The sequence below is a fragment of the Henckelia pumila genome, chromosome 4 (genome assembly GCF_033568475.1).
Source record: "Henckelia pumila isolate YLH828 chromosome 4, ASM3356847v2, whole genome shotgun sequence".
In the NCBI taxonomy this organism is placed as follows: domain Eukaryota; kingdom Viridiplantae; phylum Streptophyta; class Magnoliopsida; order Lamiales; family Gesneriaceae; genus Henckelia; species Henckelia pumila.
In genome coordinates this window covers 207,938,357-207,955,425 of record NC_133123.1, presented here as the reverse complement: position 1 = coordinate 207,955,425, position 17,069 = coordinate 207,938,357, and the positions used below count along the sequence as shown (strand labels likewise).

Genomic DNA, 17,069 nt, shown 5'->3' with positions numbered 1-17,069 from the left:
GCTCCAATATGAATCCAAGGCATCGTCCTTGCTACCTCACTTTTCAGCTTTTGCAATTCCTCTCTTACTTCTTTAAAAGGAATTAACTGCATCTCTATTTGATTACTCGTTAACTCCATAGGGATTGCCATTTCCCTTCTGGATACTTTGTAAATCAAATGATGTCTTATTTTTCTAAGCCCTAGTTTGCCTAAGACTCTTTCTACTTGTCCTGCCGAAAATCCTTGGTACTTCTGTAATGTTGGATTTTCTCTCATAATCCTTTGAACCATATTATGAGATATCGTGGTTTGACTAAAAAAACCCAGCCAAACTCTCATGTGTTTCATGTCGAAACACTTCTTCTTTATTCTGATTCTGATTCTGATTTATCATCAGATTTTTCTTGGCTAAACAATATCTCTTCTTTTTAAATGCTTTCATCTGAGGGGATATCCTCAAATTGATATACTTGGACTAGATCTTGAAAGAAGACCGCATCATCCATATCCGGTGTTGCTTCAAAGAGTTTAACTCTTTTTTTCTCATTTTCTGGACAGTTTGTAGATATATTTTCTCTTGCTCCACATGTCCAGTAATTGCAATCCTTGAAACTTTCACTTTCTCTTGAATGAGTTCTTCTGAAAGTTCTTCTAGATGGTGTTCTTCCCCTGCTTTGCGATGAGCTTGTTGCTGGGGATGTTCTTGTAGGTTCACTTCTTTTTCCTGATCTATAAGATCTGACCTTTTGTTTGGACCAAAATGTTCTTGGTTTTCAAGAACTTCTCATTATTTTATTGTAGAGATTATTTTTGAATTTCTTCCTCTTAACTCCCTGTGATTTATTCTCAATAACCGTAGGGAGATCATTTTCTCTATAACATAGAGGAGTATGCTTATTAATACCTCTTATCTTTTTGTAGTTCTTTTGTAATGCTGTCATATGGCACCATTCTGCCAATTTTCCTTTAAGAAAAGAGACTCTTTTTGCCAATGTATCTGGATTTCCTGGAACGTATTCTTTTATCAGCATTTCTCTCTAGGGACTTGGCATCTTTGCAAAAAATAGCTGAATAACTATATTTTCTTCGACTCCCAAATTCCATCTGTATTTAGTGAATAACATGATGTATTCATCAACTAAACAGATATCGTGCAACTTGAGATTATACAGAGCTTGAGTATATCTTCTTTTCTTCTCTGTATCTTGATTATTGAAATAATCCACTCCTATAAATTGTGCCTTTAATAAGGTGGGCATTCTTCCTCCGATTTCGCTTAGAGATTCTCCTGCTAAGACCGATTCTTTAGTCTCTGGCATAGTCATTTCCCAAGTTATCTTAACAGATCCCATTAGACTCATTTTCAGAAGCTTGATAAATCCTTCTTTATTGAGATCTAAAGTACCTGCTTCTATTCTCATAGCTGACGTCCAATCATCTATGAGATCTTTTCTATTTTTGAAGTCCAGAACATCAAGGTTTAACATAACCCCATAAGGATGTATCGGATCTAAAATAGTTTTTCCATAAGGAGTTTGATGTAGCAGTATCTTACTCCTTCTTGACCTAGTTCCTGCTGGATGTGAATTTTCTCCAACGTGAAACTCACTATGTGGTTCTTCTGTTTTAACCACATATCTTGGAGGATTCCCTATAGGTTGTTCACCCTCGGGGAAATTTATTTTCAGATCTACTACTTTAAGATTTGAAAATGAATCTGCAAGATCTTGTAGATCCTCGAGATTTAATCTATCTAAAGTAGTCATCAGATAGTGTTTTTCTCTAATACTGTTTTTATGAGATTAATCATCATTTTTTCATCAGTTAAAGGTTTTTGTACCATTTTGGTTTTACCTTTCTGATGTAACAGAGGTTCGGTACCAAACAAGAGTGGTAACCTTCCTCCTGTACTACCTTTTCTAGAACTAGAGGTGTGTTCTAGATTTATGATTTTAGTTTGAAGATCCTTTAGAGTTCCAAGAATTTCTTCTTGTTTCTTAAGAATTTCTTCAATCTACCGAGGTATTTCATACAGCTGATTACTTAATATTGTACCGTTTTTTGAATTTCTCTAAGATCTCCGGAGATTTTAGAGGAATCTGGTGTAATCTCTAGAAATTAAGAATTAGAAATCATATTTCTTAATCTCTTCAGAGAGTATAAAGTACCTAAGTTTTTTTAAGTTCTGTTGTAAAGAATCTATTTTAAATAGATTCACTTATTTATGAAATTTCATATAAATGAAATTCTTCTGGTTCAAACTCTCGTTTGAATCCATGGTTAGTTGAAAATCTCTTCCTCAACAAAGAAAAGTGTGATTTAATGAATGAGCTAATTGCATCCACACTCCCTGTGAAAAGTCTAAAAGACATAAAACCCCCTGTGTAAAATTAATAGCATGTTAGACCCTATGTTTTAAAAAAATTAGCATAAAAACCCCTATGAGAGGGTATAAATGTGCCCGAGTTTGTATAACATAGGGGTGAAATGTGCTACATTTTAAAAAACTGAGGGATGCATTAGCCTATTAATATTTCTTAAGGGGTTTTATGTCTTTTAGACTTTTCACAAGGGGTGTGAATGCAATTAGCCCTTTAATGAATAATATAAAGTCTGAATAATATTACCTAAGCTCTGATACCATTTTGTGAGCCATAAAGATAAATTAATACAAAATATTAATATAAGGGTAGTATAGGAAATTTTTAGTTTAGAGGACATATCAGAGAAACTGTTTGTTAAATGAGGGATATAATTAGGAACGAATAAAGTGTTAGTATATTTTTGGAAAAGTTTGGAAACTTTAGGGACGTATTCTGGTTTTATCCCGCAACAACAGGTATTATATTATTTCGCCATTATCACATCGATCTATTGTCACGTCAGCTGCTCAAGAATAAGAAAAGCGAAATGAATGAAAATTTAATAGTCTCCAGTATCTTCATTGTTTCAAGGTTCATCAAGATTGATTCAAACCGAAAATTGAGCATAAATACATCACTCGTTTATCTCAACTTTATATGTTTGACCTTTCCAAGTTCAACCTAACTTTTCTAAGATAAAAAAATTGATTTTCATATAAACATTCTCAATCCAAATGGACTTCAAACCCATAATAGGGACAACTGACCTCTAAATCGAATAGAAAAATCTTAAAACCTCTGTCCCAAATAACAAATAATCAAAGAAAAACAATGAATTCCAGACCCATCGGAAACCAAAAAGACCAGAAAAAAAGATGATGACATACCAAAATAAATAAACACGTGAAGGACCGTAGAATGGCCATTAATTAGATCGTGCTTTGAGTGTTAGTTTTTAGTTGCACAAAATGTAGTCGACACGAGCGAAATAAATAGAAAAATGATTTTTTTTTCATCGTTTTGTTTAAGATGAGACTATGAGAGGAATTCCATGTAAATGGCTACTCTAAGCAGAAGTGGTCAAGTGAGGTGCATAATACCTTGCAGGCATCTGAATTTCATTATATACATGGACATAAATCTAACACATCATTAGATCATTCTTTTACTCCAGAAACTATTTTAAAATGAACCAACAATAGACATCTTAAAATAAAACAAGCTTATGGTGAACGACGACGCTGAAAGTACTTATCGTAATTGAATCTATCTTTATTTGTTTTAATAATTTATTATTTGGTATTTGTTTGATATTTTACCTATTTGAGTCAATTAATAAATAGGTGTCGCATGTTCATAGAGGTGATAAAAATGCACTGGAGAAAGTAAACTTTGTACATTAAAAAAAGGAAAAAACACACAAGAAATTTTGGTTTTGTCAATCGAATCGTACATGCAAGTGCACTCTTAAAACAGTTTATACCCGTCGGCCAACAACATAAGTTTTAGTAAATACAACATGCAATTCTTTAAAAAATTTTAAAACATATAAGCATGACTTTAGTTCAATGTTTTTGCCCAGTAAAATTAAATGCAAGATGTATCAGACAGAAACTGAAAGATACTAAACCCAAAAATTTTTTTAAAAAAACATAACACTAATGTACTAATGTTACTTTACCCAAAATGTTCAATCTTTTGGATTTAAACTATAGTGAATAACCTCCAAGTTTTAAAGGTTAATAAAACTTTATTTATGTTTTTTTATATTGATTGGGTAAATTCTTACCAATATGCTGCTATATTTAATCATGTTTTTATCTTGTTCTGTTAGGATGCCTTCACTGTTTCTTGCCGATATTTTTCATTGTAGGTGTTGGTGATGTAAGATAAAAAGAAACAATTGGTGCCGTAATAGCTATTTAGACTATGACTCATCTGAGACGTATTCATAATACAGAGATGGAACATAAATTTTATAAAACCAACCGTGACAGTACAAGAAATGACTGATTCAATAAATTGTCGCCCAAACCAAACATTAATATAGAATGCAAACCCAAAATCATATTTAATCTACTTATTGTTTGACTAACCTTCCAACAACACATCGAATATCTGTACATATCTCACAAGCAAAGCCAATAAGATTCAACAAATTGCCAGGTTAACTCACTTGCAGTTGTCTTCCATTAAAACCTAATTCGATTTTGCTAAAAGAAAACCCAAACAAGAGCAAAAGACAATAAAACTAAAGAGAGATCAAAGAGAATATCAGAAAAAACAAAACAAAAACAAAAGAAGAGAGTAGAAGAAGGATCGAAGTCGAGAATATCGTACGCTGTCGAAGAAGCTGCGAGAAATAAGAAGAGTTGAAAAACAAACCAAAGGAAAAAAACGAGCACAAGAACCACAGAAGAAAACGAGAGAAGCAGTAATTACTGTTGTTCACGGGCAAGAAAATGGCCCATTTCAATTTATTCACGCTTTAAACCAGGAGTAAAAATTTATAAAATTTTAATATGTTTAATTTAAACCATTAACGTAACTTTATAAAATTTTAGATGTTTAATTGGAGTAAATATTTTGTAGATCTCACAAAATGATGTTATTAATTTTTATGTCATTGTAAATTTGAAATAGAAAAAAATATGCTTGTATAAAGATTATTTTTAATATAAGTAGTATGTATGAGATTAGTATTTGTATACAGTGTAGTGACCCATATCGTGATCACCTACTAATCAAAAGCTTAATCATGCAATATTAATCTTAATTAAAACATAATCAAAATTTAACAGCGGAAAATACCAAAGTTATACAAACCCACGCAAAAAAAATCCGAAATTATTACAACCAAATCAAACTAGATTCTCGGTATCAAAATAACAAGTTCTGATACAATCCTCTGAAGAAACAAAACCCTCCAACAGCTGCTCAACCCTGCAACTAAGTCCGCCCTAAGCCTCATGTTTCGTCCATCCTAAGACCTGTCCCGTCGAATAGGGTGTCCAATAAATACAGAAATATGGACGTGAGCGACTACGCTCAGCACGAGAGTATGAGTATACAAATACTATATGAGCATGAATGCAAGTGTGCGGGGTACCAAGACTCAAGGTCAAGAAACTCTGATCAAACAGACTCGGCGCCAATGTATGTATCACTTTGTGTCGTCGCACCAGGAAGTGGCTCTCACACCCTATTGTGGATATCGCTGACCTGATCACGAATACACGTGTCCAACCATCCACTAATACTTAGGATAAACACCCTAACACCGGCTATCTCGAGGATAAAAGCTCAATATGAATATGCATGAAGCATAATATCGCGACATAATATATGCAGATAAAATCATGTCATATAACAATGCAACACATAATACATGCATACTCAGTCAGGATATCTCGAACAGTACTTTCGTACCTCAATAATATCACATAAGCTACACCAGCTCTACTGTCCAAGCCTATAATCACAAGATTACTATGTTACTAATCATCATCTAGAAGCTTTAACTAAGATAATATATACTCCCAAACTATTTATAGAAACTTGGATTATATCTTCGTCCGTCGTTAGCCCGTTGTTGATTTTCTCAAAACATGGGCATAACTTTGCTACGACTCCGGAGACGCCTCGCCAAGGCCCGTCCCTCGACAAAGAAGGTTGGAAGCCCATAAAACTACTAAGAAATTGAGAGAGAAGCTAGTGAATTGGCAAAAAAAAATGGGCTACCAAATGCCCTATTTATAGGCGGAGATCGGACGTTCTGAGCTCCCGATCGGATGTTCCGATCTCTGCATGCTGGCCACGTCCCGAATGGACACGATCGAAATCTCCGATCTCGACTTCGGAAGTTCCAATCTCATGCATGCAGCTACGTGTTCAAACGTCAACGATACGTCACAAGGGCGCATGGCCTAAATCGATCAAAAGTTTCGATCTCACATTCGGACGTTCAGATCTAGCTTCTGAACACCATCGCTTGATCCGATCATATCGGATCTTCCGATCTCGTTCGGACCTTTCAACCTTGTCCAAGTCCACTTCGACCCTTTGACCATTTCTGACGTCCTGAAGTCGATTTCTTGGTCTGATTAATCCAATTAAAATCACTTAAAAGTTTAACCATTTAATCTTGTAAAATAAAATTGAGTTACTACAAAGAGATTATTTTTAATAGAAATAAAAGTGTGTGAGTTTGAGACATTTAAAATTAAATGTCCACCCAAATCTTTAGGTTGAACCAAAGACAATTGTTGACATTTTATTGTTGTACCTTATGTTTTAATTCTTGTACTCAATAGAATTCAATGGAGTTTTTAAAAGTCTATTGATATTTTGAATACCTCTAGACTTTTGTAGAGTTTTTAAAAGTCAAATTTGAATACCACATGACTTTTTAAAACTCTACAAATGTTCATCTTGAATATCATTAAACTTTTATGTAATATATAAAAATTTAAATTGAATACCTCTAAATTTTTAATCTTCACAAAAATCATTAAAAATCATTAAAAATCTAAAATTAAAGTATGTAAAAGATTTGCAGAGATTTTGTACAGATTTTTGTTCTTATTGGGCCAATTCTCACCATAAGCCCAAGATTTAGCTAGATAGAGCCCAATAAAGTTCTAGCCTAGATCAAGTCGACCCACTCTATCTCTCCACCGCTTCACTCACTCTCGGAGTAATCTCTTCTTTGCTGCCATGGCGTCCGTCTTCTCTGCCTCAACCTCCGTTACTCTCGGGTGAAACGCTTATAAACGTATACATGTGTGTGCAAGAACTTAATATTGCTCAATTATCGCTTCGTTTGTGTTTAATTGTTGAATTTTTCGTTAATCATTCCATAATTATCAAATTTAATGTTTCATAGTGTTTTATGTTGAATTTCTGTGGAGAAAATGATTCCACGAGTAAAAAGGCTGATATTCTAGCGCGGTAATTTAGGATGGAAGTGGTTTGCTCATATAAGACGATTTTATATAGCAATATCATTATAGTAGAGGAATTGATGTGATGATGTGGTCGAAATGTTCCAACTAGTTTGATTTTGTTGTATATGGAGTATGACTTGTACTGGTTTTGTTTGTGTTTAATTTGTTGGTATATGCTGAATGCTGATATTTTATTAGTCCTCGTGTTATTATCTTCAGGATGAATCAAATTTATCTCAACTCTGACTTGGACCAACTTCAACGGCAGAAAATTTTTATGTATTCTTTCACACGCACTAGTATCGCGATTCCAAAATGCGGTGTCAAGCTTTATATGGTGCCATTTAAATTGTTTTCTGGACTGCGCATTTCAAGAAGCTGTGCCATGGCTAAATCATTGGTGTTTGGTGGTGAACACTCTGAAAAACAACTGATATCTGGTGCTTTGGGTACAACAAAATCCCAAAGGTAAAAGCTTTAAACAAATTAGTCTGTAAGAAGACGAAGTTATTTAATGGTTAAATTTTCTTTTTAAATTCTTTGGCTTGTAAACTGTTGGTGTTGGTGGCTTCAATCTAAATTGTGAAAGTTGTATGTTGATTCGAAAGGACCATGGCCATGATTGGACCATAAATAGATATTAGCTTCTCAACAGCTGTGTTATTATGAAACTTTACATCTGTTACTCTCTTAAAGGTTCCATTCCATACTTGCGTAATTTCATTCTTTTTATTAGGTTTAAAATGCTGGATGACTCCGAATTTAACACACTGGGCGGCACAAATGATCTTGAAAGGCAGCTTCAGGATTTCTTCAGTGAAGTTAAGTCTATGATAAAAATGGGAAAGGAAGAGGACGCTGTAGATTTACTTCAGGCAAATTATGAAGCTGTTAAGGCACAGGTCGATTCAGGGGATCAAGGTATTGAAGAAGCTGCTCTTCTTGATGTAATAGCCTTGGGGTACATGGCCCTTGGAGACTTGAGAACTGTTGGGTCGCTGATGAATTTGGTAATATACATGGTTGTTGCATGTTTTGGAACAGTATCTCGATGGTGTTTTTTAAATTTTTTGTTACCTGTGATATCCGTACTCTTTAATGCCGTTCATTAACACAGTGCAACAAATGTTCTTTATTGGTTAATAATAATTCTTGATATAAGGTAGAGAGGAATATCTGTTTCACTCGGAGATTTGTATAATAGGATGAGAAATAAATCTTTTCTTGATGACGGTGCTAGTGGTTGTTCTTTCATTGGTTCTGTTTTGGTGTCTTCTTCTTCTGATGGCAGGCTTTCTAGGGATTCAATTAATTGTTTATTGCTTACACACAGTTTATCATGTTGACTTGGGGCTCTATTCTATGTGATTCAAGCTGTACGAGATTGTAAATGGATTGAAGGACGAGGAGCCGCTTCTTGATTCAATACTCATGCATATGGGAAGTATGCACGCGAAGTTGGAAAAATTTGAGAAGTCTATGCATTTCTACGGGAGATCCCTGGAGATAATGGAAAGAAAATTTGGTAGGTCTGACATTTTCTTTTTATATGTGGCCATTCCATTATCGAGGATGAACTTGTGACTTTTGTGTATGTTTGTGTGCATGCATAATGTTGGTGTTCTTAGCACCTTTCAATAGGATATACAGCATTTCTGGGTTATCATCATCCAATTTTTAATTTTCTGTGCGTAAATTCTTGTTGCTGCTTTTCTTTAATCTGCAAAATTTTCTTAATGATATGTTGAAAGTCCCTTCCAGTTTAGGTTCACTTTTTACTCTACAGGAAGTAACAATTCATTACTTTGCACACCATTGTTGGGAATGGCAAACGCTCTGGGTTCTGATGGAAGAGCTACTGAGGCAATAAAAACATACCAGCGTGTTATTACAGTATTGGAATCTAGTAGGGGTGAGGAAGGTGAGGAATTGGCAGTGCCTCTATGTGCTTTGGGTAATCTTCTAATAAAGGAGGGGAAAGCATCGGATGCTGAGTATCCTTTCCAGAGGTAACTACAGTTTCTTAGACGTACAGCTTTGTTACCTAAAAGCCTTTGAGCTGATTTATTCACCATTACTTTCTACTCACTGTCTCAGAGTTTTAAAAATATTTACGAGGTCATATGGAGAAAGAGATGTAAGAGTTGGAATGACTATGTGTTCTTTGGCCCAAGTGAAATGCGCAAAAGGTGAATTTATCAGTTACTATACTCATTTTACATAAGCTCATCCAAATAATTTGCTCTTCCAGTTCAAGTTTCAGATGAAGAATTACACAGTGATGGCTCTACTATCTAGTAGTATTTGATCCGCTATCCTTTATACTCATATAATAAAGTATCAAGTAATACAGTCGAGCTCGATTCAAGCTGGGCATGAGGAAAAATTTGTTTGCTAGACCAAATATGGGATCAAAGAGAGTCGAGTGAAATTGCAATCAAATTTTTTTCTTTTGATTTTTAACTTTTACACGTGATTGCTCAGACAAGACATGATCCAGTTAGATTCAATAAAGTATCTCATGTTATGGCACCACTTTGTACTTTGTAACAGAGTTCCTGGATTTTGAAGGCTCGGAGTCGTGATAAGGTTGTCCTACCCTGTCATTGTACTTTTTCCTTAGCTTGTTTTATGGGCCTTGTGCAGGAGAGGTGAATGATGCCATTGATTTATACAAGACTGCCATTAATATACTCAATGAATCAAAATACATGGCACTGGATGACAAAGCCTTGGAGAAGATGAGAATCGACTTGGCTGAATTACTCCATGCTGTGGGAAGGTAAGAAATGTTCTATGAATTGTGAATGTGGCTTGATTATTTATCTTAGAGCCTCCTATAACGCCATTAAGTGACCCATCACTGCATTTGCATCATCTGCATCTGTTCACAGGCTTTTCCTTGTTCATCTTGTTCCTTTTGATTTGAGTATCAACGGCAGGGTACGAGGGTTACTTAAGATGTGTCTTCTTGTTTGTTTGTTGGCTTAAAGGCTGTCCTTAATCACATTGAACTTTTATGTATTCCCTTTTTGAATTAAGTTTCTTCTCTGAGCATGAGATTATCTGTTGGGGCTGCTATGACTTTTAAAATCACAGCTTTTTTATCCTTCCTGTAGAATCACTTCTCTTTTTATCGATACCTGTAGGATCAACTTATTTTCATGATAGTTGGATAATGTTACATCATGTCAAGCGGCTCTAAATGTTGTATCCTTGGAACAATTATCAATGCTTTCCTGCTTATTTTAATCGTACGACGAGAGGCTAAAATAGAAGAAACGATCTAGCTTGTGTTGCCTATTGCTCAAAAGTGGAGCTTTTTTGGTTTTCACTATCCTGAACATGTGTTTTTTGCTCTCAGACAACAAGAAGGTCGTTTGCTGCTGGAAGAATGCTTGTTGATATCTGAGAGGTTTGATGGAAAAGCACATCCTAGCTCAGTACCCCACCTTGTAAATCTTGCAACCTCCTATTCACGCTCAAAAAACTTCGCCGAAGCAGAGCGCCTGCTGAGGATAAGTTTACAAATATTAGGGAAGAATGCACCCCCGGATGATCCATCCATCACCTTTCCTATGTTAAATCTTGCAGTAGTTCTCTTCAATCTACACCGTGATGAAGAAGCTGAAAGACTTGCCATGGATGTTCTACACTTCCGTGAGAAAGCTTTCGGTAAAGAATCTGTACCAGTTGGTAAGTCTGCATTGCCCCGTACTCAGCTAATTGTTTGTGCCTGATTGTGCTTCTTCCTCCTTTCGCCCATAGCACGATATAATTTCTATCAAAAAGTCTTAAGTAGTTTCTTGACCGCTATTGATTCTGTTTTTGACATTTTTGTTCCATTCACTGACGCCACAGGCGAGGCTCTGGATTGTTTGGTGTCTATTCGATCCCGACTAGATAAGGACGATGGTGAGTCAGTGGAGCTGCTCAAGAGGCTTCTAAAAATCCAGGAAAAAGCATTTGGCCCGGAAAGCATGGAGGTAATCGAAACGCTCAAAAGAATCGTACATTTCTTAGACAAGATGGGTTTGAAAAACGAGAAAAATCCTCTGCAGAATAGATTGTCAGTTCTAAGAAACAAACACAAACAGATGGTTATGTATTAGCAGCCCCTATTTTTCTTGTGTTCTTTCTGTTCGTCCCGCTGTTGGAATTTCGATACGTGTTGAAAAATCGAAAATCGAGGCAGCAAGGAAGTTCATCCCTAAATAGTTAGTAGATCGATGCATGTGCAGATGTACTAATAGGTAATAGACCCAGGCTTGCAAATATACCTCGTCAAGTTAATTGATATTTTAGAAGATGCATTTTTTATTTATTAATCAAGTTATTCAATCGTAATACTTGTCAAATATCAAATAAGAAATTGAAACAAATTATTTGATTTGATCAAAAATAACGCATTGGCAAGACCATAGCATCGTCTTGGCCCTAACGGCATTGGTAAAGTGAAACTTATCCCATGAATTCAAAACAAATCGACAAAACAACATTTAAGGACATGACAATAAATTAACAAAGAAATATGATGAAATTCTCAGTAATAATTGACGAAAGTTCTTGTTCGGAACTTGAACTTTCCTCGCTGCAAATCTTGGCGGTCAGCTGGGGTATTCAACTTTGGGTTGGTTTGAATTTAGATAAAAACTTTGGTTTGAAGTTAGACTAGACGAGACACCACGTCTTTGAGTCCGTTTGGTTAGAGAATCCAATAAGATAAAAACACTTTTTTTAAAGGAAAAAAAAAATTTTAAACAAATTGTTGTGTTTGGTACAAAAACTGTTTTAAATAGCTATAATTTATGGTTTTCGGGCTTCTACGTCGAACTACATTTAAAAATAAAAATAAAAACACATTTTAACATTCATACAAACATCAAAATGACTTATGTTTTTTGTTTAATAAAAACACTTTAAAAAACTGAATTTATTAAAGGGTTTTTTTAAGTTATTGTTTATATATCCAAATTTGCTCTTTATATCTCATTAGTATATCACTCATGCGATGCACCAAATGTTATTTTATGTGATTAATTATTAGAAAAAATAAGTATAAGTATTTGCATAAATTAGTTCTAATTATTGATATAATGTAATAAAAAAAAAACTTTTATAAGACGGTTTTATGAGTCAATTTTGTGAGATAGATATCTTATTCGGTTCGACTAAAAAAAATATTATTTTTAGGCTAAAAATATTATTTTTATTGAGATAGAAATCGGTTTGACCCGTCTAATAATAGTTTTCTTTTATAAATTGTCATTTTTACAAAATTTATCTAAAAATAATAATTATTTTTAGTAAATCTATAAAAAAAAAAAAAATTACTTACACAAATATAATGAGAAATATTATAAAAAAGATTATACTCTAAATCTTCAATGAAAAAATCAATAAATTTCGTGGGACGTCCATTGATTTATCTGTTTTAAGACATTACAACAATGACATCTAGAAAAAATATGAAAAAAATACGAACTATTTCAAATCCATAGGCATCAATTACGTCAATTACACAAAATATTTGATGTATTCATAAATAAAATATGGAAAATAACCAAAAAGTTCAGTTTTTTCGATGACATCTACATTCGTCAATTCTCTAAAGTTCTTGAATTCAAACATTTTTGACGAAAACCTATCATCAAAAATCTCACACGCATTTGTTTTATTGAAAAATTTGATTTTGTATTTGTTTGACGTAGTCTTGTATTTCAATCTATTTTATGCAACAATCATGTTTTTAATAGTATAAAGATGATCTTCTTTGAGTATTAGCTTCAATTTCTCAACGACGTCATATTTTATTGTTGCATATAGGCTTGACCCCTGTAAAATTGATAAAACATAAATTACACTAACATTTTTTAGATAGATGGATATCAAAACAAAAAAAATTTATTATACCTCAACATCTTGAAATATGCATTCCACTGTGGGTTTTCCATTGCTTTGATATGGATGTAGTTCGTAACAACGAACCAATCGTAGTTTCAACACAAAGTAACAGTTTGAAGGCTCGAGCTCACTAATAATTTTAAACTATGGAGTCATTTGGATTTTAGAATAAATTGTTGGTTTTTTTTTAAAAAAAAAAATATGAAATATTATATTATAATGATGCAAACCATATTTATACTAATCTATCATTGTTTCAAATCCACAACGGAAGTTGTGCTGAAATATCTCTTACGTTTTAAAAAATTTAATGGCACGCAAAATTTAAGCGATGGTTTATTTGAATTTTTAAGTTTGAATTTTAAACATTCGGTTGTATTTTGGAGGTTTGTTCGAGCCTACTACAAGGACAATGCCCTAAGACATTTATATTTGGACATGTGTCCCACTTTTAGTTTATTTTATAGTTTTTTATTTTTTTTTTCTTTGACTCACTTGCAAATGTACTTCTAATTTTGAACCATCATTTCAATTTTGACAACAATTTACACTTTTTTTATTGAGCTACAAACTATGCATCTTAAATATTAAATTGGTTAAATCAGTTCATATTTATTTTTGATAAGTTTTTTTAACATGATAATAGTTTAATGAAAGTATATATGAATGATTAATTTGTTTAACATAAATAATTAAATTATGAATTCATCTTAGGAAAAAATTAAATATTAGTTTATAGTTCAATTAGTATATCAATTTTTTATTAATATATTTATAATAGTATTATTCTTAATAAAGTGAAGTGAAATTTTTTACAATAAATACTAAAAATATAATAGAAATTGGACATATGATGTTTTCTGTAAAAACAAGAAATTAGTAACAAAGTGAAAATTTTCCAACTAGTAATGAAGATTATTAAAAAAAATTAATTTATAGATACATTTTTACTATTTAATTTTATAATTTCATACGCACGATTTAAATATAAAATTATTTTAAACTAAAATTATCTTTTAGATTTGTATATCTTAATTGTTTTATTTGAAACTACAATTATCATTTAGACTATTTTAAATTAAAATCATCCTTTAGATTTTTATATCTATATGTATTTTTTTTTAAAAAAATACAAATATTTGAGTATTAACCAATTTAAAATTTAAGATGCATACTTCATAGTTTGTAACTTATGAAAGTAGCTTATGAAATATCTCATTTAAAAAAAGATTGTAAAATGTTGTCAAAATTGAAAATGAGGGTTCAAAATTGAGAAATGGATTTGCAATTGGGTCATAGGATAAAAAATAAACAAAAAACAAGAAATTATAAAATAAACAAAAAGGTGAGACACATGTCTAAATATAAATGGCATTGTTCTTGTGGTAGGGCCGAACAAACCTATTTTGGAGACATTTTTTTGAATTTTAAATTCAATTTAAGAATTAGATTGGTTATTTTTATTTTTATTAATTTTTTTGTGAAATGAAGCCATTTGGATTTCAGAATAAAATCGTTGGTTATTGTTCTAGTATATATATTAAGTTTTAAAAAATTTAATGACATGCAAAATTTAAGCAATGGTTTATTTGAATTTTGAATTTTACATTCTGTTATATTTTGTATATACAGACGTATATTTAAAGACATACATACATATTACGTATATATATATATATATATATATATATATATATATATAAACATACATATATGGTCAAATACGTGTATGTATATATATTTATGAAATATTTGGGATATACGGACTTTGTTTTTTGAATTTTAAAAATTGAATTTTAAATTCAATTAAAGAATTAGTTTGATTGATTTTTTTGTATTTTTAATTGATATATTGTATATTTAAAAAGCAAATATCATGGGATTGAATCCCAAAGTTTTGGGATTTTTTTGTATGTTTTATTGGCAATTCTATATTTTGTTATAGGCAGGGTATCAATATATCAAATAAAAATATTCTCGATATTTTTAAACAATTTTTTTATTTTATATAGACACATTTTGCGGTTATATTATGTATATATATATATATATGTATATATATATATGATCAAAATATTAGATAAAAAGATTTATATTTTAACAAATGTAGGTATTTTTCCATATTTGTAACAATGTATGTATATACGTACGTACGTGTGTATATATATATATATATATATATATATATATATATATATATATATAACATTCATCGGATTTTGGGGTATATATATTTACATTCTTTAGAATTTTAGAAGTTGGATTTTAAATTTAATTACGAAATTATATTGATTGATTTTTTGTATATTTAATTGATAGATTATATATTTTGAAAGTAATATGGTGGATATTTGTTATCTTAAAATTGGGTATTTCTCATACATTTTTCGTAAACAAAAAAAATATTTCTTATACATTTTTTATTTTATTTTATGATAGATCATGTGACTATATAGTGGAAAAATCTATTTTTATTTTTGTATAAACAATGTATATATAATATCGTTAAATATTTAACCTTCGGTACTACAACTATAAACTAATGATTGAAATATTTGATTTAAAGAAAAAAAATTCGATTTGTATGGTAAATTATATCATTTATGGAACATTTTATATATAATTGTAAAAACCTAAAAATTCTGAGCTTTTATTACATACACATATATATATATATATCATTTATGTATTCTTTCAAAATTTACTATTCTCTTAATTATATATAATTAATTAACTAAATATTATTTTTGTTTTTAGCAAATCTGTTTTGACGGCATTTTACTAAAATGAAAAAAATTCAACTTATATATTTTAATATATATATATATATATATATATATATATATATATATATATATATATATATATATATATATATATATATATATATATAAATTCATGCCAAGTCATATGTAAATGCATGGTACCCTGTATCATCACACAGTGAAAAGTCTGCAGTATCTATCATTTACTCGGTCTGATATTACCTTTGCTGTTAACAAGCTATCTCAGTTCATTCACTCTCCTTCTTCTCTTCATTGGGGTGCTGTCAAACGTCTCCTGCACTATTTAAATGGTACCTAATCCTATAGACTTCTCCTTCGGCGACATAGTTCTCTGATCCGTCTCTGCATGCCTATTGTTATGCGGATTGGGCTAGTGATCTTGATGATCGCACTTTCACTGGTGCCTATATTGTGTTCTTGGGTCTCAATCCTATCTCGTGGAGCTCCAAAAAGCAGGGGTCTGTTGCTTGCTCGTTTACTGAAGCAGAATATCGTGCCATCACCTCTACGGCTACAGAATTTTAATGGGTTCGATCACTACTTGTTGAACTTGGGATTCTCCCAAGTGCTCACTAGCATCTACTTTGTTTCAAGATTGGTGTCTCTACGAGCTCACCATTTGAGGAGGCCCATTGAAATATATTTTATATTTTATGTAATATATTTTATATTATCTTTTGTATATTGTACTTTTTCTTTTATTTTCATTAGCTCTAGTTGTATATAAATATGTATTGTATTCATTTTTTGTAATATATTGAAATCATATTTTTCCATCAGTCTCTCCAGTATGCATGTATCATACATACGCTAATATTAATATGATCATATAAATCAGATCAACATTGAGCTAACTCATGTGGTCATATCTAAGTTTTTAATGCTGTCATAAGACCTTGTTTGGTACGTTGGATAGAGATATGATAAAGTATTAATCAGTCAATTATCTGATGTTTGGTTGGTTTTTTGTTCAAACTCATTGGCCCATGAAATAGGGAGAAGCCCGCACTGTAGCCATTATTTCTTGGACAAATTATACAACAAATATGGGTGTGATAATTTATGTAGGTCTGTGATTAACGTATAAAT

At 31.8% G+C, this 17,069-nt stretch overlaps 1 protein-coding gene across 1 annotated transcript; it reads left to right on the top strand.

The window, feature by feature from the left end:
- The first annotated feature begins 6,967 nt into the window (after positions 1 to 6,967).
- Positions 6,968 to 11,618, top strand: LOC140865302 (uncharacterized). The gene is made up of 9 exons (XM_073269898.1): positions 6,968 to 7,101; positions 7,510 to 7,758; positions 8,027 to 8,300; positions 8,665 to 8,815; positions 9,077 to 9,299; positions 9,388 to 9,479; positions 9,937 to 10,072; positions 10,655 to 10,986; positions 11,152 to 11,618. Exons 1-9 carry the CDS (start codon positions 7,061 to 7,063, stop codon positions 11,400 to 11,402), a joined length of 1,749 nt encoding a protein of 582 aa, XP_073125999.1. The 5' UTR covers positions 6,968 to 7,060; the 3' UTR covers positions 11,403 to 11,618.
- Positions 11,619 to 17,069: the final 5,451 nt, after the last annotated feature.